This window comes from Lissotriton helveticus, chromosome 2_2 (assembly GCF_964261635.1).
Source record: "Lissotriton helveticus chromosome 2_2, aLisHel1.1, whole genome shotgun sequence".
NCBI lineage: Eukaryota > Metazoa > Chordata > Amphibia > Caudata > Salamandridae > Lissotriton > Lissotriton helveticus.
The window spans coordinates 326800580-326823416 of record NC_136060.1 but is presented as its reverse complement, the minus strand read 5'-3'; the positions used below and the strand labels follow the sequence as shown (position 1 = coordinate 326823416).

The 22837-nt window shown below is 42.8% G+C and overlaps 1 protein-coding gene across 1 annotated transcript in view; it reads left to right on the top strand.

Moving 5' to 3' along the window:
* Window positions 1-22474, top strand: part of OTOP1 (otopetrin 1) — a 163611-nt gene extending 141137 nt beyond the window's left edge. Inside the window, exon 6 of the mRNA XM_078678990.1 lies at window positions 22130-22474. Coding sequence (XP_078535116.1) covers window positions 22130-22300 — 171 coding nt within the window. The 3' untranslated portion in view covers window positions 22301-22474. The remainder of the gene's footprint in view (window positions 1-22129) is intronic.
* The last annotated feature ends 363 nt before the right edge of the window (window positions 22475-22837 follow it).

The following is a 22837-nucleotide window of genomic DNA, read 5'->3' as shown; positions in this document are numbered from 1 at the left end:
CGTTGTAGTGACATACATCCATTTGCACTATTGGAGTTGGCTTGCCAGTCTGCCAAGTCAAAAGTGGAGGCTCTAACCTATGGTCCCATGGCAGAGGGAAACACATCATCCTTGAAGATCCAAGCCTGGTGGGGTCTGTGTAATGAAAATGAATCCACTGGTTTTGGGGATGTACTTTTATTATTTTTAAATGACAGGTGGGCTGACAAGTTGTTGAGATCTGCTTGATGTTGTCTTTTGCTTTGAATCAAAAAAAACAAAGCAGGGATTTGTTGCGGTAAAGAGAAATGTTCCTGACGCACAAGGAGATTTCTCCTTGTGCATCAGGGTCATCTGAACAGTTTTCTTTTTTGCCTCATCATACAATGCATGGTTGTTCCTGAGAAGAAAAGCAGTAATGGTCTCCAACCCTTAGTAGGGTGGGACACTCCAAAGAGTGCTTTGATGTACCAGTGGCAAATTGACCACCAGTTCAGTGGTTGTTTTCTGCCAGTGGAACTGGCTGAGGCTGTGACTTATGATACCCAGCAAGGTCCTCAACCTGTTAATAGGATGGGAGGGCTCGATTCACAAAAGTATTCTGAAACAAAATCCGAACTTTACGACTTTTGATATTCCCAAAGGGCCTTTAGGAGTAGTAAAGTTAGGCTTCCTAACTTTACTACTCCTGAATGCTCTTTGTGAATACCGAAAGTTGTAAAGTTAGGATTTTGTCTAAGATTACTTTTGTGAATCGGGTCTGGAGATCCTTGAATTTGGCAGGGCAAGATCACTACTACTTTATGGTAGTGCACTATATCGCCCAAATTGAAAATGTCCCACAATGCATACATAACTGACGGCGGCTTTAACAGTTTTAAGAAGTGTTTTTCAGTATTTTTGCAGAAGACATCAAATATGTATTCACATCTGCAATCAAAACACATTAACAAATTATCAAATAGGTGTACAAATAGTTAGAGTCTACAGAGGCACACATTCAATCTGACATGTTCCAAAAAGTTATTTCAACAGATGAACACAGTGCTTATATTAAACACTCATATGCTTTTATTTTGTAATTGATTGGAATAATGAGGCTGACATTTAACATGATAATGCATGCTTGAAGTGCCATCTTGCATGTAACCTATGCTGGTGTACTGCAAAAAGCTGGGGACTTTCCAAAAAGCCTTCAGTTTATTGCAAAAGAGTTTGTCCTGAGGTCACAATACACGTGTTTTTGCAAAGAGAATTAGGACACCATAATTACAGAGTGGGATCTCTGGCAAAAAGTACATATCCAGTAATCAGCAGGGGCTTCTTCTCACCCTTTCAGTCCAAGTTCAGTTGAGAATACATAATCAGCACTAGCATCAAAATGATTTTGAAAATTAATTGGTCTCATCTATGCATTTACACAGAATGATATGTGATGCCCTAAAATGTTTTCTCACTCTTTTTAGTGTGATCTAGTACAAATAGCATGCGAGGGTATGTGGAGACTTTATTCCACTGAAAAAAGCTAGCTTTCTTAAAAGAAAATTATTCTGGAGCTTAGTTCACTCAGACTGGAGCAGATCATAGGTTTGAAGCTTTTGACATGCAGTTGGCCTTCTTATACACAAACCTCTCTATGAGATCTATGTTCAGGTATCTAAACGTAATTGGCTCGGAATTCTGTGAAAATGATCCATGTAGGTGTAGGATAATTTCAATTTAGCCAAAAGGCGCCTCTCACAACTATTATGTAAAATTAGTTGGGCAGGAGATCATGGGATTCATTTACAAAGATTCCAAGTAAGAAATTGTAGATTGCGAGTAATAACAATTCACAAATTGCGATTTCTTATACGGAATGCACTAAAATGGATTCAGTAAAAGTGATCACAATTTACACACCATCTCCAATTCATTGGTATGTTGCGATTCAACCTAATTGGTCGGTTCTCTAAATACTTAATTGTAGCGGGTCGCAAGTCAACCTACCTCATTAATATGAATGAGGTATGTTGCAAATTGCGACCCACTAAGTTTACCCACAATCATAGGAATGGTGCCCAGCTGGGGTCAGCAAACCATTATGTCTGAGATTTCATTCAAGTAAAGTAATCTTTTATTTAAATGCATTCCATTTTCTTTAAAGGAAAACACGTTATATTATAAAAAGAAAAAGTGCACAAACCTTTTCAAGGGAAGGTAATGCTCCCATGCCGTTTATTAACAGTCACAGACCCTCCAATTTACCTAATTGGAGAGTTTGTGATCATGAAAGCACTTTGCTCATGAGGCTCTTGGCTCTCAGTACTTCTGCTTACAATTTGCGATTTTGTAAAATTCCTCAAAGCACAATGGAAATGAAGCTTTCTCTCAACTGTTTTCAAGTACATTTCTCAAAGTTCTCCTTGAAATGTGCTAAAAAATAGAATTGCCTGTGAGTTTCTCCTCTGTCAAAGGTATCCTCTGTCATTTTTAGCATGGAGGCACTTCTCTGTGCTCAGTGAAACATAATGACTGGCCGTTCTTAGTTAATTAAATAAATAAAGCTAGTTCTGTCATTGTAGAAGCCAACATAGTCCAACAAACATAACTAAGACTTTATTGCATACTGTTTTCATGAGATTACAGCTAAAATATGATTGAGGAGATTTACCAGTACTGAAAGAGTTGTAATTTTGATGTAAATCTTGCTGTCAGCACATATTATACTGAAACAATAATAATTTGAGTTTTGACTTTTGAGCATGACATTCGGAAAGAGGGTAACTAGCTGTGCTAACCGGGCAGCACAAAAACATTTTCACTTGGGAAAAATTACTTCTTATCCTATGTCTTAGCCTGTCAGGGCCTGACAACTCACAAAGCCATAGTATGACATACAGTTGCAGAATGTAATTGTCAAGCTATATCGTTTAACAGGCACCCGTAGGAAGTTCTGTGTAATGAAGACTAGCGGGGTTAACGTAGAGATTAACTTGTAATAGTTCTGCCTTAATTTAGCCTAAATACATTCTTTGTTTATCATGTTGGAATTCATCCATATTTATCAGTAGAGACAAAACTATACTCACACATATATGCCTGCTGGGTTTTAGCACTATTTCCAACTATTTGAGAACCTCCCAGCCCTTGGTTAAACTTCACATATTGTTGAGAGACATATATATAGGCTGTTCGGAATTCGGTTTAAACCGAATGTAAACGATAGTACCCTACCGATTGAAAATAAGGTGACCTGGTTTAAACCGAGTGTCACTGTTTTTTTACATATTTCGAGTGTCACTGATTTTTTTTTACATATTTGTTGCTCCGCTTGGCCACTTGAGGGAGCCAAAGGAGCACAAAAAAGAACTATCCTTGAGGAATGTCCTCCCACTGCTGCGGATTTAAGCCAGCAGGGTCGCGGGACAGCAGAGAGAAGCCCACACCCCGCATTCGCTGGACAAAGACAGCAGAGTGTCTCCTGTCGCGCCTCTGTCTGAGAACAGCCCGAGGGGCGCCACCAACAAAAGGAGCTTTCACAGCTCATAAAGGGACACGGACTATCCTGGAACTTGCTTTGTGGAAGCAAACAGCGGGGAAACAATGAGTCACCCCCATTAAATTAGGGGCACCCAATTGGTTGGCAACTGCGTACTGAGCAACCCCTGTAAGTGTCAGTTTTATTTGCGCTAGGTTTTGTGGTGTTCCACAGTGGGGTGCTCTGTGCGTAATGTATTCATTGTTAAAGTTGCTAAACTCCCTAATTAGGGTGGGCGCATAATGATTTGATTGCTTTCCAGCTTTCCTACCAAGAGCAAAGATGAAATACAAGGATGGGGGCGGGAGGGCAGTGTGGGAGGTAACCAGCTTCCAGGGAGGTCAATCCGGCACTCACCTCGAACAATAACAGAGTCACTCCCTCTAAAAAAAAAAAGCACAGGCACACATGTATTACCATACAGATCGTATTTTAATTGATGTCATGATTATTTGTCCCCAAACATCTCTGCCCGCATTGAATATCAAGAAGAGAAGACGACTGCTGGTGCTCCAAGACTCAGCAGATAAATACTGCGAGGGAGCTGTTTCACAGGAAAGGTGGCAGGGCATAATTCAGTGGTGCATTAATTGACCTGCCTTTGCGTTATTATTATCAATAATAAAATTAACGGAGTTAGTCAGTGAGCAGTAAGGAGGCTGTGTCAAAAGGTCAAGATGCTGGCAGGCAGACCCACAACGCCGATGGAGCTCAAAGGGCTGCAGTCTAAACCCTCCCCCTAGCCCCTGCTTAGAAAACCTCCCGGGCACAGACAGAGCCGCACCCGAGTACTTCACAGGTCTTTGAAAAGACCATTTACATATTATCGGAGTGCTTTACATGAGCGCCAGAGTGCAGGGGGTGAAGACAGACAAGAGAATGACAAACAGCCTCTGCCTTTGTTGCCTTCACATACACGCATGTTTTTAAAAAAAAAAATTTATTATGCACCTTTACTTTTTTAATGTGGAAATGCAATGTATTTATGGATATTTTAAAAAGTATCATTTTTCATCACATAGTGAAACTGAGACGTAAGCTTAAGGGCAAAACTACTTTTAGCTACCGAATCTCCTGTAGAGAAAGGCTTGTCAAGGGCTTACCCGACAATGGATTTATCTGCAGAGACGAGTTTTGAAACCTTCATTTGTAAACCAACCATCATTGTATGCACAAACTTCAAAGGACGCACGTCACCTGAGACCAGGCATTACTTAAAGGAACCTGTAAATTGTAGCCACTGCCTCAGATGCATACTTAAGTACTAAAATGGCAGTAAAGTGAAAGGTGAAATACGAACGCTTCTACACAAAGCAACATATATCTATGATGAATAGCTACATTGTTTGTCAGTCAATTATTTAAATTTCCATTCGAGCTTATCTGGAATATTAATCTAGAGGAGATGTCACCAGTTTGCGATACATTGCAACAACAAAATGGAATTGTATTGTGTGCCCACATACACGCATGTTTTGAGTGCTGACTTACGCTGCTTATGGGACAGTGCTGAGAATAACAAAGAGCAAGGCATGGGTGTATCAGCTGCAGCTCCACAATTCTAGCATTAAACAGAAGAATTCTGCAGCGAGCGCATTAACCCACTGAGTTTTCTTTGAAACATGTCAAGTGCGCCACTGTGTGTGTGTGTTTATTGTGCAGCCCTAACAAGAGAAGTTGCCTTTTCATAAGATCATAGGCGTCGTGAGTTCCAGAGCGAGGTCTGAAGTGTAGTGCTGCACACAACTCCAGGGGTACTGACAGCGCACACAAAACCCGGAGGTATCAGAGCGCTTTACATGAGCGCCAGAGTGCAGGGGGCGAAGACAAACAAGAGAATGACAAACAGCCTCTGCCTTTGTTGCCTTCACATACACGCATGTTTTAAGTGCTGACTTACGCTGCTTATGGGACAGTGCTGAGAATAACAAAGAGCAAGGCATGGGTGTATCAGCTGCAGCTCCACAATTCTAGCATTAAACAGAAGAATTCTGCAGCGAGCGCATTAACCCACTGAGTTTTCTTTGACCAGAGATACAACTCACAAGTGATTCCTCTGTCCGAAGCTGCCCTACAGTGGAATGTCGTTCCTGAAACCTCTCTAAGACCGGTTTCTTCCTGATATTGTTATTGTAATATCTTGTCTGTGAATGGTCTGTGCCATAGGAAGAGAAGGTCTGTGGGGGATCGAAAACGTACATCAGTTCTGTCTTGCTTTTTAATATCCCTGAGGCAGTGTGTGGTCATCTTCTTTTTGAGTTCTCACTACATGGCAAGGTGTTTACCTTCAGTGGGAGTTCTCACTGCATGGCTAGGTGTTGCCCTTCTGTCTGTCCACATGCATTACAGAGATGGATAGAGCAACAACATTCTTCTCAGCCCACTGAGTGAAATAGATCTTCCTGGCTGCCACTTTTAGAGATAGTGACAAATTGGGGATCAGTGTTCCGCTTGTGTTTTAACCTCATAAGTGCTGCGCCCAGTCCAACGGCCGACGGCACCACTACCTCGGGAGTGCTGCAGTCAGCCGTTGGACGTTCCAACTGCACCTGCGCAATGGAACGTTCAGCACTGGAGCTGGACGTTCCATAGCTGCTAAGGTGTTAATAGACCTTTGAATAACAAAACATCCTATTTTTAAGCGTTTGCTTACTGTTTGTCTTTGACCAGGTCTTTCGATGGGGTGTTTTAGTTTATTGCAAGTGTGCTCGATCTTGTGCCACTCTAAGTGTGTTCCTATGATCTACAGAGCAAGGGACCTCCTTTCGCTCCACCTCTGGTTCCCCCTCTTCCTTTGGGTGGAGTTGTACAAGGTACATTCTTGAGGCAAATTATTGGGGTCAGCTATCGGAAACAACTGGTTCACAGTGCATTAGATCCATACACAATGGAGTTACAGATGGTACGGGTCATTCATATTCCTGAGACAGGATTTGACCCAGTGCAAGTGATTGAAGGGATGGAGGCTGGGCAATAAACTTCTCCATTAGTTTTTGACTTGCACCAACATTGCAAGCTAGAAGTCGCCAGCCATCCATGGAATTTGTGTGTCACGCCCTCACCCCGTCTTAATCAGCTGGCCCTCATACAGTGAAAGATGTCTGAAATTGTTCCATCGTTCGTTTTGCAAATTACAATTTGAATTTAGTGTATTGCACATTGGGAATTCATCTGTGCCAAGCTTGCCACTTTTAAACATGCAATTTTTGTTGTTACATCTGGCTTTTACCTGCCTCTGAGGCCTACTTTCTAAAAGATATGAGCTCTTGATGACTGATTCTGCTGATCCAGAGCATCTTTCCTATGTTGTTTGCAGAGAGTGCCTAGTTTCTGCAGTTAAGTAAGGTTATTTACGACTGCAAAGTGTCTTGACCTTGTTCATATACAGCGAGTGCTTAATGCAAAGTCCATACATAAATCAAAAGTATATCGTTTAGGGAAACGTTAAGATTGAATTAAAGACCTATTGGTGTGAGACCGAGTCAGTCGGATATCAGGCTCCTGCCTTGCATGTAACTAACAATTTACCATCCGTCCACATTTTTCAGAATCACTGAAGTGGTCGAGCATTGTCGTTGTTTACCTCACTGGCCATTAAAGAACGTTCTGGCATTGTTTAGTGCAACACAGAGTGCAGGGGGCGAAGACAGACAAGAGAATGGGGAGCCGAGGTGTGAAAGGCCAAAGGGCCAGAGCAACACCAGGCCCCCTGCCTGGCTCACGTGGGGGGGGGGGAGAGGAGCTATTGTGTTTTGGCGTCTGTCTAACTGCAGCCGCACCTAAGTACTTCGCAGGTCTGTATACGACCATTTTACTTAACAAGGCTATCTTGTTTTTCACCCCTTCTTAGAGTGGGGAGCTTAGTGCCACCGGACAGAGTCAGTTTTGCACAGTTAAAACTTGCAATGATGTAAGAATTTTATTGAAGGTTGTAAAGCACTTCACTCCTTTGCCCGTACAATGGTTGGATGCATCATGTAGGTTGACGGGAGATAGTAGGGCTAGGGTGACCTGGTTTCAGTGCAATTTGTTAATGGGCGTAAGAACGTCGAGGATGTCATGTATGCACTTTCTGCAAGAGTCTTGGTGGCCAGAGTTGGCAAATTGTGTACTGTCTGTTTTGGCGTTGCCAGTCTCAAGTGCCAATGTCTTGAGGGCCTTTTCACAAATGAAAGTGTACATGGGAAGGAAAGAGAGAGCGCAAATGACCAAAGATTCACTGAAGAAATATTGTATGGTGTAAAAGTTTATTTGGACCTCATATACACCGTACATAGACTGGCTTTATACCATGCACCAATTAAGAAAGCAAGCAATAATAAAAGCAAAGGGTACCATAAACACCGGTAAAACACCATTTCAGTTGTTTTTTATGGCGCGAAAATGAGTAACCACTGAAAAGCACTGTTTTTTCGAGGTATTGAAATCACTGGAAAACACTGAGAAAACACCACCAGAATTTACCAAAAATAGAAACTGAAAACAGGAAAGCCTACATATATATAACTGTACTGTTCCTAGAGGCATGGGGAACAATCTGAACAGGTCTTTTTGCTCTCAACCAGGTTGCACGTCCATTGACAGCGCTTAGAGACCTCTGGGTGAAAATGCGCTATATAAATTCATCGTAACATAACATAACGTATATATACTCATTACAAGAAACAGCAGCAGTGCAATAGTGCAACCAGCACTGAAACCTCCAATAAATTGTGGTCGGTGGGTATACAGTTTATGTGCTACAACAGACAGTGCTCCTGCTGCAAGGAAGTGCAAACAAGTACACTGCCAATAGCAATGGCATGAGGAACATCCAACACAAGTCGGGAGCACAACACACCTTAAACTTATAAATTCATGAATTTATGTAGTTAAAATATCTGTTCACAATATTTTATTCGACACAAAAAATATTAAAAACTGACAGCACAGATACAATCTTACACTATTCAGTGTGTTTTCACATGGAAATAGTAAACCTGTTTGACAATATACAGTGCAATCCAAACGTGGCCTTAACAGAATGCAATTAGAGCAAAATTCAGCCACAGAGTGCAGTTAGATCCAAGCTCATCCAACGCGTGTTTCGTCTATAGCCAAGGCTTCCTCAGGGCTACTGAAATGTATAATTGAAAACTGCAATCATGGAGCCATATTGTTCTTTAGATAGTGAAGTATGCATCTATAGTAGAATATAAGCACAGGTAATGTCTCTAGAGTAATTGACAACAATTATATCAACGTGTGGTCAGATGGCAATCCTTCATAGCATGAAAAACGAGTAATAAGTAGCTATGGTCATGCCCCTTACCTGGTTTGATCCCTCCTTGCCAGTTACCAGGATGAATCACCTCTGCAGCAATCAAGCAAAACCAAGCGTTCTTTCTCACGCTAAGAATCAAGGGTTCTCTGTCTCTGTGTTGTGAGGGAGTGAGGGGTAACATAATGGGTCTGGCCACAATAGGGCATTAATAGGGACACAGGAAACACTGGATGAATGGGTAATTCTACTGGCAACTGTAATTTCAAGGGTACTGGGTTACCTGGTGTACCTACTCCATCTGCCAATCAGTTTGTACGTGATAGGCAGCTGGAAGTAGAGCATCAATGTCCAAATATGTTCAACCTCGGCGCCAACATTTTGGAAAGGATTGTGGGCCTCCATCAAAAAGGATGCCCAAGGGGAGTCTGTGCAACCACATGATTCATTGAATAAACAGACAGCAGGTATTTGTTTTAGGGAAATTAAATGCACCATCTTGTACAAAAGGTCTACTACCATCCAAATGGTAGTATAGCCATTGAAGTTCGGGATGTCGGGAGTTAAGTCCATGCATATGGTATGCCACAGATCTGGAGGCACTGACAAGGTACATATATTGCCTGGGGAGGACAGGGATGTCTTGTCCATTGGACAATGTGGGCCACCTACCCCATGGCTGACAGTTTGATAAAGTCAATTAGATTTATGGATGACCTTCTAATGAAGTCTCATGACAACAGGTTAAGACTGCCTGTCTTAATTCTTTTGTGGGTAAATATAAAGTGGTACCATTCTGCACGTGATTATCCTCTCTAATCACACAAGAGTTCACTTCTAAGTGACTCATACTCTGCCTAACTCTATCCAAGAAGGACTCTGCATCGCAGAGACCTACGATGTGCTTTGTTTTTACAATGTCCTGTGGTGTCTGTCCCAGTGTGTCCACCAGTGTTATTGTGTTGAGATAACATACAACTAACAGCCACCTAGGAGGCATCTGCCTCCACCAAGTAAGACTGCATGTGATGTGGTTTAGTGACTGTGCAAGTCAAAAGAGTTGGAACTTTCTGAGCATTATTATAGCAATGAGTTTGACAGTAATAGGATCCCAAGGTGACATGATGAAGGGACCAGTCGATTGCAGGATTGTGCAACTGGAGCCAAGGAATCTCTAAATTAAATTAGCACCAAAGAAGGTTGTAAAGCACTTCACTCCTTTGCCCGTACAATGGTTGGATGCATCATGTAGGTTGACGGGAGATAGTAGGGCTAGGGTGACCTGGTTTCAGTGCAATTTGTTAATGGGCGTAAGAACGTCGAGGATGTCATGTATGCACTTTCTGCAAGAGTCTTGGTGGCCAGAGTTGGCAAATTGTGTACTGTCTGTTTTGGCGTTGCCAGTCTCAAGTGCCAATGTCTTGAGGGCCTTTTCACAAATGAAAGTGTACATGGGAAGGAAAGAGAGAGCGCAAATGACCAAAGATTCACTGAAGAAATATTGTATGGTGTAAAAGTTTATTTGGACCTCATATACACCGTACATAGACTGGCTTTATACCATGCACCAATTAAGAAAGCAAGCAATAATAAAAGCAAAGGGTACCATAAACACCGGTAAAACACCATTTCAGTTGTTTTTTATGGCGCGAAAATGAGTAACCACTGAAAAGCACTGTTTTTTCGAGGTATTGAAATCACTGGAAAACACTGAGAAAACACCACCAGAATTTACCAAAAATAGAAACTGAAAACAGGAAAGCCTACATATATATAACTGTACTGTTCCTAGAGGCATGGGGAACAATCTGAACAGGTCTTTTTGCTCTCAACCAGGTTGCACGTCCATTGACAGCGCTTAGAGACCTCTGGGTGAAAATGCGCTATATAAATTCATCGTAACATAACATAACGTATATATACTCATTACAAGAAACAGCAGCAGTGCAATAGTGCAACCAGCACTGAAACCTCCAATAAATTGTGGTCGGTGGGTATACAGTTTATGTGCTACAACAGACAGTGCTCCTGCTGCAAGGAAGTGCAAACAAGTACACTGCCAATAGCAATGGCATGAGGAACATCCAACACAAGTCGGGAGCACAACACACCTTAAACTTATAAATTCATGAATTTATGTAGTTAAAATATCTGTTCACAATATTTTATTCGACACAAAAAATATTAAAAACTGACAGCACAGATACAATCTTACACTATTCAGTGTGTTTTCACATGGAAATAGTAAACCTGTTTGACAATATACAGTGCAATCCAAACGTGGCCTTAACAGAATGCAATTAGAGCAAAATTCAGCCACAGAGTGCAGTTAGATCCAAGCTCATCCAACGCGTGTTTCGTCTATAGCCAAGGCTTCCTCAGGGCTACTGAAATGTATAATTGAAAACTGCAATCATGGAGCCATATTGTTCTTTAGATAGTGAAGTATGCATCTATAGTAGAATATAAGCACAGGTAATGTCTCTAGAGTAATTGACAACAATTATATCAACGTGTGGTCAGATGGCAATCCTTCATAGCATGAAAAACGAGTAATAAGTAGCTATGGTCATGCCCCTTACCTGGTTTGATCCCTCCTTGCCAGTTACCAGGATGAATCACCTCTGCAGCAATCAAGCAAAACCAAGCGTTCTTTCTCACGCTAAGAATCAAGGGTTCTCTGTCTCTGTGTTGTGAGGGAGTGAGGGGTAACATAATGGGTCTGGCCACAATAGGGCATTAATAGGGACACAGGAAACACTGGATGAATGGGTAATTCTACTGGCAACTGTAATTTCAAGGGTACTGGGTTACCTGGTGTACCTACTCCATCTGCCAATCAGTTTGTACGTGATAGGCAGCTGGAAGTAGAGCATCAATGTCCAAATATGTTCAACCTCGGCGCCAACATTTTGGAAAGGATTGTGGGCCTCCATCAAAAAGGATGCCCAAGGGGAGTCTGTGCAACCACATGATTCATTGAATAAACAGACAGCAGGTATTTGTTTTAGGGAAATTAAATGCACCATCTTGTACAAAAGGTCTACTACCATCCAAATGGTAGTATAGCCATTGAAGTTCGGGATGTCGGGAGTTAAGTCCATGCATATGGTATGCCACAGATCTGGAGGCACTGACAAGGTACATATATTGCCTGGGGAGGACAGGGATGTCTTGTCCATTGGACAATGTGGGCCACCTACCCCATGGCTGACAGTTTGATAAAGTCAATTAGATTTATGGATGACCTTCTAATGAAGTCTCATGACAACAGGTTAAGACTGCCTGTCTTAATTCTTTTGTGGGTAAATATAAAGTGGTACCATTCTGCACGTGATTATCCTCTCTAATCACACAAGAGTTCACTTCTAAGTGACTCATACTCTGCCTAACTCTATCCAAGAAGGACTCTGCATCGCAGAGACCTACGATGTGCTTTGTTTTTACAATGTCCTGTGGTGTCTGTCCCAGTGTGTCCACCAGTGTTATTGTGTTGAGATAACATACAACTAACAGCCACCTAGGAGGCATCTGCCTCCACCAAGTAAGACTGCATGTGATGTGGTTTAGTGACTGTGCAAGTCAAAAGAGTTGGAACTTTCTGAGCATTATTATAGCAATGAGTTTGACAGTAATAGGATCCCAAGGTGACATGATGAAGGGACCAGTCGATTGCAGGATTGTGCAACTGGAGCCAAGGAATCTCTAAATTAAATTAGCACCAAAGGTAGGTTTATTAATGAGATTAAAGGTGTAGGTCACTGTATGCCCTTTCTCTCACACTAAGGATAGCAGAGTAGTTTGGTATGCAATTATCCTAGAAGAGAGCTCGGAGCCATCAACAGCTCTAAAAGGATCTGGGTCTTGTTTTCTAACCCATGGCATACGTAAAGAACTGACCAAGGCTAGATCTAAGAAATTTTCTGTGGCCCTGAAGTGGGCATGGGCATGGGTGAAAGCTGACCCTTTTGGGGACCAATGATAAGGGTGACTGGTATCATTTAATTTCATGGAACCTTATGCGTGGTATTAGCCAGGCACATGGGAGTTGGTTCAAGAAGCCGACTGAGTTACCCCTATGTCAACTGGGCACTTTAACTTTTTCTGCATTGTGTCAGAAGTCAAGGCGCTAGCTTTCTAAATTCCATTTGGTTTGGGAGGACATTCTTGTGCAAAATGCCCTACTTGACTGCAATACCAACACTGGTTTAATTTCTTTCTTCATTCTTTTCGATTGGCGGTCAAAGGACCGCACAAGCCTCGAATCTGCCTGGGTTTTCTGTTCTCCTGCTTCTTAGACTCTGACTCTTTCCGATCAGACCACTCAACTGGCAGTCTGGACTCCCCTTGGGGATGTTCCATTAAACTATGGTCAAACCTGACAACTAAGTTAATGAACGTTGAACAATCTGAGGGTAAATCTACAATGTGTGCCAGGGAATCCTTTGAGTCATCCCCTAACCCTATATAAAAAGGGATTTCCTATTTTCCTTTGGTCACTGGTTTCGTAACTAGCTTACAAAAACCAGGAATATGGGTACGGAGGTCCTTAATGTCCTGATAGAGTTTTAGCAACTCATTTTCAATGGCCTGGACAAAAGTTTGCATGGCAAAGAGATAAAGCGTCGCCTCATGTAAAAAAATCATGTAAAATGGGGTCATTATCTTCAAACAGTAGAATAGCCCAACTAGCTGCTGTATCCCCGAGATAGGATATGATAAAGGCTATTCAAGCAGTGTCAGAGTGAAAGGCTCTTGGTTTACATAGAAACTGTAACTGACACTGATTTCAGAATGCATCAAAATTGAGACTATCCCCAAATCGTTCTGGCAATGCCAAAGACACCGGGACTGGAGCAGTAACTGTGAAATGAACAGGATTATCATTTTTGGTAACAGAGGTGCTAGTGAGATTTCCAAAAAGTGTATAGGTTGTGTAATGGGACGTGTGCTCATGGGAACCGCCCCAGTCCGCACCTCAAATGACCTTGTTAAAGGGCAAGTGTGACACCTGACCAGTTAGTCCTTAAGTGACGGATTTTCCTGTCACAAGGACTGGCCTTCGTGCTGTACATACCCTATGGCCCATATTAACTGTAAAACAATCAGGGTCCTCGTGCAGGGACTGGGCCAGGCACTGAACATGTATTGAGTCAACCATGTTATCCAGGTAGTGGAAACATTCAAGGCGTGGCCTTCTGTGATGCACTCACCTCGACCCAACTGCAGAGACAACACTGGAACTGATACTGGACCTCCTATTGCTCCTAAGGACAATGCAAATCCTGTAACTGAAACCTGAGATCCTACACTGTCACCTGGGGGGGGGGGGAAGGAGCGTTGGGATAAAATAAGAAAAGAGAGGCTTGTGGTACTAGATCTGTTCATCGGCTGTGTGACACTGTGTAACAGGATATGCAGCTCCTGAGACCTTCTGTGTCTGTGAGGTAGATAAGCACTAGACCAGATCCTCTGGTTGTGTGATTACACAATGCAGTGGAAATAACAAGTGGAGTTAGTGACCATCAGCATACTAACAGGCCTCTATATACTATGACAATACATTAACGTCAGTGACATACACATACAAGTTTCATCAGCAGCTCAGCATGGCGGAATAACCAACATCACAGATTGGAGAGTGGCACTCCTAGGAATAAACCTGAAATACAGATTGAGTTATTGGCATTCCCAGGCAGTTACTTGCACACCTAAGGATACACTCAAAGCAATGGTTGAAGTTACATGGACTCCTAGGGATACACTTGGAGCAAAGGCTGGATTTACTTGTGCAATTAGGGATACACATGGAGCAAAGGTTGGCGTTACTTGCATTCCTAAGGATACACTTGGTACCAGGTGAATGCATAAATCAAAGACTCTGACGTGCTTTCTCTAGGCACTATTGTTCATTTGAGAAACACAAAGTCTTTAATCCTTGCCCGACACAGTTCTAGAGCCAAAGTTGAAGGAAGGGTCTGGAGTATAAACACATGAAAAGCGCTGGAGTAATTCACAGAGAGGGAATGGAAGAGAAGTCTATAGTCTATAGTCTCTAGCGATTGAATGGAAAACCACACCAAGGCCCTAGTAACTATGGTTACAGTTAATCCATTGGTTCACGGGGTGTGGGGAACGTTTGCAGGGATTCAAGTGGAATAGAATTATGGGTGCTAGGGAAGCATCAGTTATGAGGGTGCTGGGAGAAAATCAGGTATGATGGATGCTGGGGGCACATCAGTCATGAAGGAACTGGAGGAACAGCAGATATGAGGTATGATGGGGGCACATCAGTTATGAAGCTGCTAGAGGAACATCTGTCTTGAGGGTGCTGGGAAAGCATCAGTCATGAGTGCGTTTAGGGAACATCAGTTATGAGGGTGTTGGGGGAACATTGGGCATGAGGATGAGGGGAAAAATCAGTCATGATATCATAGTAAATCATCCTGTGCTACGTTGAGTTATCCTAGGCAGATTGGTCGGGCATATCATCGGGTGACCCCTGAAAGTTTGGCCCTGGCCTGCTTGGATCATCCTTGTCCTCTATCAGGAGACCTAGAGAGGGATCTTGATTCACTGCAGGAGTGGCTAGTGGAGCGATTAGACGATTTAGCTCCTGAGATTGTTCCCCGGAAAACCTTTAGACGGACCTCTGCTCCTTGGTTTACGGAGGCTTTGGTGCTGTCACGGCGCAATTGTAAGGTAGCAGAGAGGCTCTGGCGCCAGCACTATGATCCTGGGGCCAAGGCTGTTTATAGGGCCACCATCAAGGCCTATCATGCGGACATTCTGATCAAAAAGAAGATCTATTTCTCTGCAAGAATCGAGACTGCTTCAAGTTCCTGCAGGGAAAATTTCACTATTGTGAAGGAGTTTATAACTCCTAAGGCAAATGCGTTGCATCATGAGTTCTCAGAGCCGTGGGTGATCTCGCTAGCTAGCTTTTTTACTACTAAGATCAATCGGATTCAGGAATCTTTTTCTTCCTTGGGCCTGAGTGATGTCACCATCCCGGGGGACCAGTTTAATCTGACAGCTGGATCTGGACCTTTTCTTTCATAGTATCCATCCCTCTCTGGCTCCGCTTCTCAGGATCTCCTGGTCAAGCTTAAGTCAGGCTCACCCTCTGACCCTTGCCCTGCTAAATTCTTGGCTAGGGGAGGTTTTGAACCCGCTGATTAATCCCATCCTTAACTTGTCACTGATTAGTGGTCTGGTTCCTGCGGTTTGGAAGCAGGCGATGGTTGTCCCACTCCTTAAAAAGTCGGGTCTTGACCCCGAGCTACATGCCAATTATAGGCCGATTTCCCTCCTGCCTGCTCTCGCAAAGATAGTGGAAAAGCATGTGCACACTGTGCTTTCTACTTTCCTTGAAACCCATAGCCTTCTGCACTCCACCCAGTCTGGCTTCCGGTCCAATCTAAGCACCGAGACGGCGCTATTGGAGGTCAATGAGGCCATCAAGGAAGTGTTAGATGCAGGAGGAAGGGCCATGTTGGTAATGTTAAACCTGTCGGCGGCTTTCGACACCGTCCCTCATGATGGTCTCCTCAGCAGGCTCCATGAGATCGGTCTGAGAGGGACGGTGTTGAGCTGGTTTTGATCTTATTTAGCTGGTCGTCGGCAGGTGGTCTGGGCCCCTCCATACTCAGCCGAAGTACCGCCTCTGGAGGTCGGAGTCCCGCAGGGCTCGGAGCTGAGCCCGACTCTCTTTAATATCTTTATGACCCCTTTGGCAGCGCTGGCAGAGTCTTTCGGGGCTCAGATCATTTCATACGCCGATGACACCCAGCTCCTTTTCACTTGTGGGAAGGGAGCCGAGTTCGACGGAGAGAGCATCTGTGGGTGTCTTGGGGCTGTTTTCGAATGGTTTCAGCCAAACAGCCTCAAGTGCAACCCAGATAAATCGGAGGTGCTCTTCTTCGGGTGTCAGTCTGACCCAAGCTGGCTGGATTGGTGGCCGGTGAACATGTTCCCTCCTGCGTCTTCTTCTCTGGTTGCCAAGAACTTGGGGGTTAAGATTGACAATGGCTTGTCGCTTAAGTCCCAGATCCTTGAAGTGGCCGGCACGTGCTGTGGCCTCCTTAAAATGTTGCGTAAGTTCCTTCCCCTGCTGCCGCTGGCGCATAGGAAGACTACGGTCCAGGCCCTTATTGGCTCAAGGTTGGACTACTCGAATGTCTTATATTTGGGTTTACCCGAATATCTACTCCAAAGACTCCAGGTGGTCCAAAACTCGGCGGCGCGGGCCATTTTTGGCCTACATCGCCGAGCGAGAGCCTCGGACCTTCTACACTCCCTACATTGGCTGCCTATTTGGAAGCGGATTGTTTTTAAAGCACTTACGCTGGCGCATAAGGCACTCCATGCTGTCAGTGCCGAATATATCCAGAAACAACTTGTTTTCTACAAACCAACTAGATCCTTAAGATCGGAATCCCTCAGCCTTGCCGTTGTCCCTGCTGTCAGGAAAGCAAGGGTGGGGGGACGTTCCTTTAAACGCTTGGTGCCCCAGCTATGGAACACCCTCCCTCTGTCGCTCTGCAGTACATCGAACCTGCTGGCCTTCAGAAAGGGTCTGAAGACGTGGCTTTAAGGACAGTAATTTGCTTGCTCTTTTTCTCCTTTTTGCCTGCCCTCTGTAGTCTGCTGTGGGTTAGAAAGCGCCGGGACACTCTTTGGAGTAGACGAGCGCTATATAAGACACCCATAACATAACATAGTGTGCATACGGCACCAGAGGGGTAAATAAACATGAGCCCTAACATAGGTCATGAGGGTGCAGGGAAATCATGAGTCATGATATGTACTTTTTATGGACATGATTTACATGCCTCCGAATAAAGTTTTTGACTTGACTTGACTTGAGTCATGATATCATAGTGTGCATACGGCACCGTAGGGATAAAGTTAGATGAGCCCTGCACACTAGACCTTTGCGCAGAGGACACAAGATGAGGTTGCAACAGAGAGGGAGCAGGAGGGGGTTGTGACAACAAACATCTGTAGTACCAGAATTGTCCTTGTCTTCAGGATGAAACATAAGGTAAAAAACATAACTGTAGGAATTTGAAAGCAACTTGATCATCACTCATTTTGAATAGTAGTTAGGTCCCCATTCCAGGAGGGCTGTAATTCTTGATTCAGGCAGTTGCTGGGAGTTACAGACCAAATCGTAAATTACCATTTCTACCTAGATTTTTCCTTTTCCTACCTGCACCTTTCACCTATTTAATGCAGTTGAAATACATGGGTATAAAAAGGTCCAATATTGTGGCAAAACCAACATGAATTGATGTAAAAGCACAGAGTTCCAAATGTAGTCACCATTAACTAGTGAAATAGTCATAATGAGCAGCTCTTCTCAGAACTAGAAAGTATTATTATCTGATGCTTCAGTACTTCCAGGCGCAAGGTGCAGGAATACCAAAAAGAGAGAGCCCATCGTTTCTCACATTATAACTGCTATGCTTCTTTAATGACTGTGACCCTTATTCAGAGATCGACGGATAACTATGGTCTCCTCTGCCCTGGAGAAATCCTTGCCTGACTGGTGGGTGTCTCTAAGTTTGCAGCTCTATTGCAAAAGCTGATGTGAATCCTGAAGAGTTTTCTGAGAAGACACCATAATTGTTACACCCACTAGACTAGGGACTTCTTAAGGTTTTTGGGGGCTGCGGGCCAAACACAATTTGGGTGCCCCTGCTTGACGCTACTCTAAATTTATTATCCAATTTCAGATCATCTATGAACTCAACATCTTTAGTTGTATCATTGAAAAGTCTCTTCTTTGGCCAACCTACATCTAAGCCCAACATTAGGGCATTTTCTCTTTGGCTGGACAGCATCAGAGAAACAGAAAGATTACCAGTCTGAACCAACCCATTGCATGTGGTGCTGTGGACTGTTGTCTCACCTTTGGCCAGTACATATAGGTTTTTCCTGCTATGAGAGAAACAGGGACTCAGCTCAGCAGTGGCTCCTTCTGGATGGTGTAATCATGGAGGGAGCGTATAATGCTACACAGCACATTGACCCGTGGTCTACCTGCCACATAAGCAGAATTATTAGCAGTCCATCCAAGCATTCTATTCACAATCTATGTTATTACACTGCAGTTAGTTTGTCAGAGCCATTGAGGTACACAGTGATGGGTGCTTTTGTTGACTGCACTGCCTGTGCTGTGAGTGAGAGGTATTCAGAGTCAGGAAGCAGCAAGCTGTGATCATATCACCTGGCCGTACAAGAGGACAATGCAATCATAGAGTTTCCCCATCATGGCAATATTTACTGCACAGTAAGGGCCAATTAATTAAGGCCTTGAATTGCCATTGCTTCTGTCAAGGCAATGCTAGGCAACACAAGGTCTTAATTCAGATTTACCAACCCCCACAAAGACTCCTAGCATGGCAAATCCTGAGTAACGGAAAACAGCACAAGTCTCTGCCTTGGTTTACTCAGCCCTGGAAAGGCATTACGTGGGTGGAAGTGTGTGTTCCCACGCATTCATTCATGCTTTTTAGCACATTCCCAGATTTGGTAGGAGTAGTAAACCTGGTGATGTATCAACATTGTACGGCTTCCCAATAGAGATGCAATGAGGAGAAATATATTTATTTCTTCTTGTTTGTCCTTTGTCTAGGTATGCTGCATTCTGCAGCACACATAGAAGGAGGAAAAAGCCTCTAAGGATTTTTTTTGTGGCCCAAACAAAAGTAAGCAAGTTAACAAAATGGTTATTTTTTTAACTCTTGACAATGTGGAAGCTGTTATGAAATTTTAACGAGGGACTCCTTCCGAGGTGGGGGACCTGTGTCAGAGCCTGCTTTGCCCATGCCTTAAAACTACTCTGCACTAGACAAATCTTTTAGTCATTCAGGTTTGAACTCCCAAAGTGCAACTTTGTTTTTGAAGGAAAAAAATGAATGACACTGATATTCAGGGAGTTGCATGTTGAGGTCATTGAAAGATTTAATTGGCCTCGACCTCCATGCTTGTCATAGCAATCCTGGGCAGGGTAATCTGGTGATTGTCATCCTGCTTCAAATAAGGCACGGCAACAATCCCTTTTATTAGGTGACCGGTGGCTAAAGTACTGGCAGAAAGCCAGCGGTTTTCCCACTTGTAAATATTCGCAGCAGCTATGAGTTTTGTCGGGCTTGTGAACCACCACATTTATATTGTTTCACCATCCCAACTGGTAAGTCCACACTACAAGACAGGTCTCTGTTCCTTCACCTCACAGACTCACAGCAGACAGAAAGCAACCCATCCTTTCATCATTTTTATATCTCATGTATGTTGATGTTTAAGATTTGCTAAGGTATTGAGTGCATTGAATGAATAGAGGAATTGTAATGCGGCAGAATCACCCCCTAAGGGTATCTCTGAGCTAGGGGAGGAGATGTATAAGGCCAGGAAAATCAATTACTGAAGAGTTCTGTTTTCAAAAGTTTCCTGAAAAGGAGGAAATCCAAGCATTTTTGTAGGTGTAAAGGTAATAGAATCCAATAATGTGGAGCACGGTAGGATAAAGCTTTGCCTCCTGCACGGTATTTCCTAAAATGGAGGAGGGGAGGAGTGCTGACAAGAAGAGCTTTATCCCATGAGCGTAGAAATTAGCACGGCTGAAAGCAAATAAGTTTTCAGTTAAGTAGCTATGACTTCTTCCATTGAGTGCTTTAAGTACAAAACAACAGATCTTGAACTTAATATTTGGCGTATAGGTAATCAGTAAAGGCGTTGCAACAGAGGTAGAGAGGCTGTTTTGGGGGGCATATTAAGAGTAAAAGGGGCTACAGTGTTCTGAACCACCTGAAACTTACTTAGTAAGGATTATTTGCGGCCGCCAGAAGGGCATTGCAAATGTTGAGATGACTAATCACCAAGGCCTGAATCAGAGTGCTTTGTACAGTTAGAGGAAGAAGATGGAATGCTCTACGTATAAGACTCAATATATGGAAACAAGAACCAGAGGTAGCCACTACTTGATCTCTCATAGTAAGAGAGTGGTCCAAACGGACACCCAAATTTTTAGCCACCGGTTTATTGATTGGGGCTATACCAAGCTCTGGAGGCCACCATTCTGAAGACGATAATGTTTGAGGCATGCCAAATAGTAAAATTTCAGTTTTATCAGCATTTAGCTGGAGAAAGATTTCCGTCATCCATACTGAAATTGTTCGCATACCAGCTGCAAAGAGAGATTTGGTAGAGGCCATACTATTATCAAATGATAAAAGAAGTTGGGTGTTGTCCGCATAATAGAAGGGAGTAAACCCAAAATCACTGATAATGTTAGCAAGAGGGGCCACACACATTAAACAGCATAGGGCTAAGACAGGAACCCTGAGGTACCCCCTGTGTGAGCTCCATGATGCTGGAACAGAAAGGACCCAGGGTAATGGTTTGAGTACGATGGTTTAAAAAGCTAGAAAATCATTTTAGAGCGAGCTTGCAGATTCCGATCTCTTTCAATCTTTGGTGTAACTTATGGTGTGACACTGTATCAAAGGCTGCCGACAAATCCAACAGCACCAGTAGCACAGCCTTTTTATTGTCAAGGGAAAGTTTAATATAGTCTGTTACACCTATAAGAGCGGATTGTGTGCTATGCTTTGGTCTGAAAACAGACTGTGATGAGTCCAGGCAGCCTTGTGATTCTATATACTCCATAAGCTTTGTATTAATATATTTTTCCAGGACTTTATTCATAAGTGGAAGAACAGAAATCGGACGATAGTTAGCCAAATCCGATCCAGATACATTCACCTTCTTGCAAAGCGGAAGCACTTGTGCCAACTTCCATCCACGTAGAAGTTGACCTTCATTCAAGGATATATTAAAAATATCACAAACGGAGGGGGCTAGTTGCATGGCTAATAAACCAAGAGCTTAGCTGGCATAATATCCAGGGTGGAACCAGATTTAACTGCTTTCAGCATCTCTTCCACTACAGATACCAGCAGAGGGGGAACATTCTCTAAACAAGCATCATTCTCCCTGAGGGATGTAAAATGTAATGCAATAATAGCCAACATGTCAGAATCTCTGGGAAATTTATCATATATTTTGTTAATCTTTCTTTAAAATAATCAGCGATATTGCCTCATAATACTGGGGAGGCATTATACATTGATCTCTGAAATTGGAAGTATAGGATAGCATTCAACAGTGTTATTTGTTCCTAACCACTTACATGAACTTATATTTCCCTTAGTTGAATGGTTTTGCAATAAAATACTTAACTCACATGCTCTTATGCTAATAATTATCTCCAGACAAATCTTTTTGGAATTCGATTAAAGATACTGTTTTTTCTAAATATTCTTTAATTTTGTTGCTAAACAAAATGTTTTCTTCTTCTCCAGCTTTGGATTCCACCAGCATTCGGATGCCGCCCACAGTATGACAATGGTTTAGAAGAAGTTGTTTTTGGCTTTGAGCCTTGGATTATTGTTGTTAATCTAGCAATGCCCTTTTCTATTTTCTATCGAATGCATTCAGCATCCTCATTATTTGAGGTGTACTGTAAGACATAAAGATTACATTTTGGGTAATAAATAAAAACAGAGTTGTAGCACTGAAAGACAGCCTCAATGAATGTGGGTTGCCACTGTCTTTAAAGTGCATTGAGCTTGAAACGTGCAAACATTTATAGAACTACTTTGTGGCCACACAGAGAGTGCCACCCTCCGAAGGTAATTGTAGGACTGTTGAAGGATATTTAATAGAAGATTAAAGTGATGGAAGATTTTCAAGTCTTACAACCACCTAGGATCAACATGGAACTCAAAGTCCAATAAAGGCAGATACAGCATCTGCAGCAGTCCATAACAAGAGTAAAATTATTACTTTTGCAATGATCTACAAGCTAAATGCTGCTTATGAAAGAAAGAACTATATCAAAGTATTGCTTAGCTCATAAATGTCTTACCAAATTTCGAATCGAAATCGAAATTTTGCAACCTTCACCTTCAAATTGTTTTCATTTATCAGTGTATTGAACAATGTATAACACCCTAAATTACATCATGTGTCTGTTTTCTTTACCTATATTGTATGACAGACATTTAAGA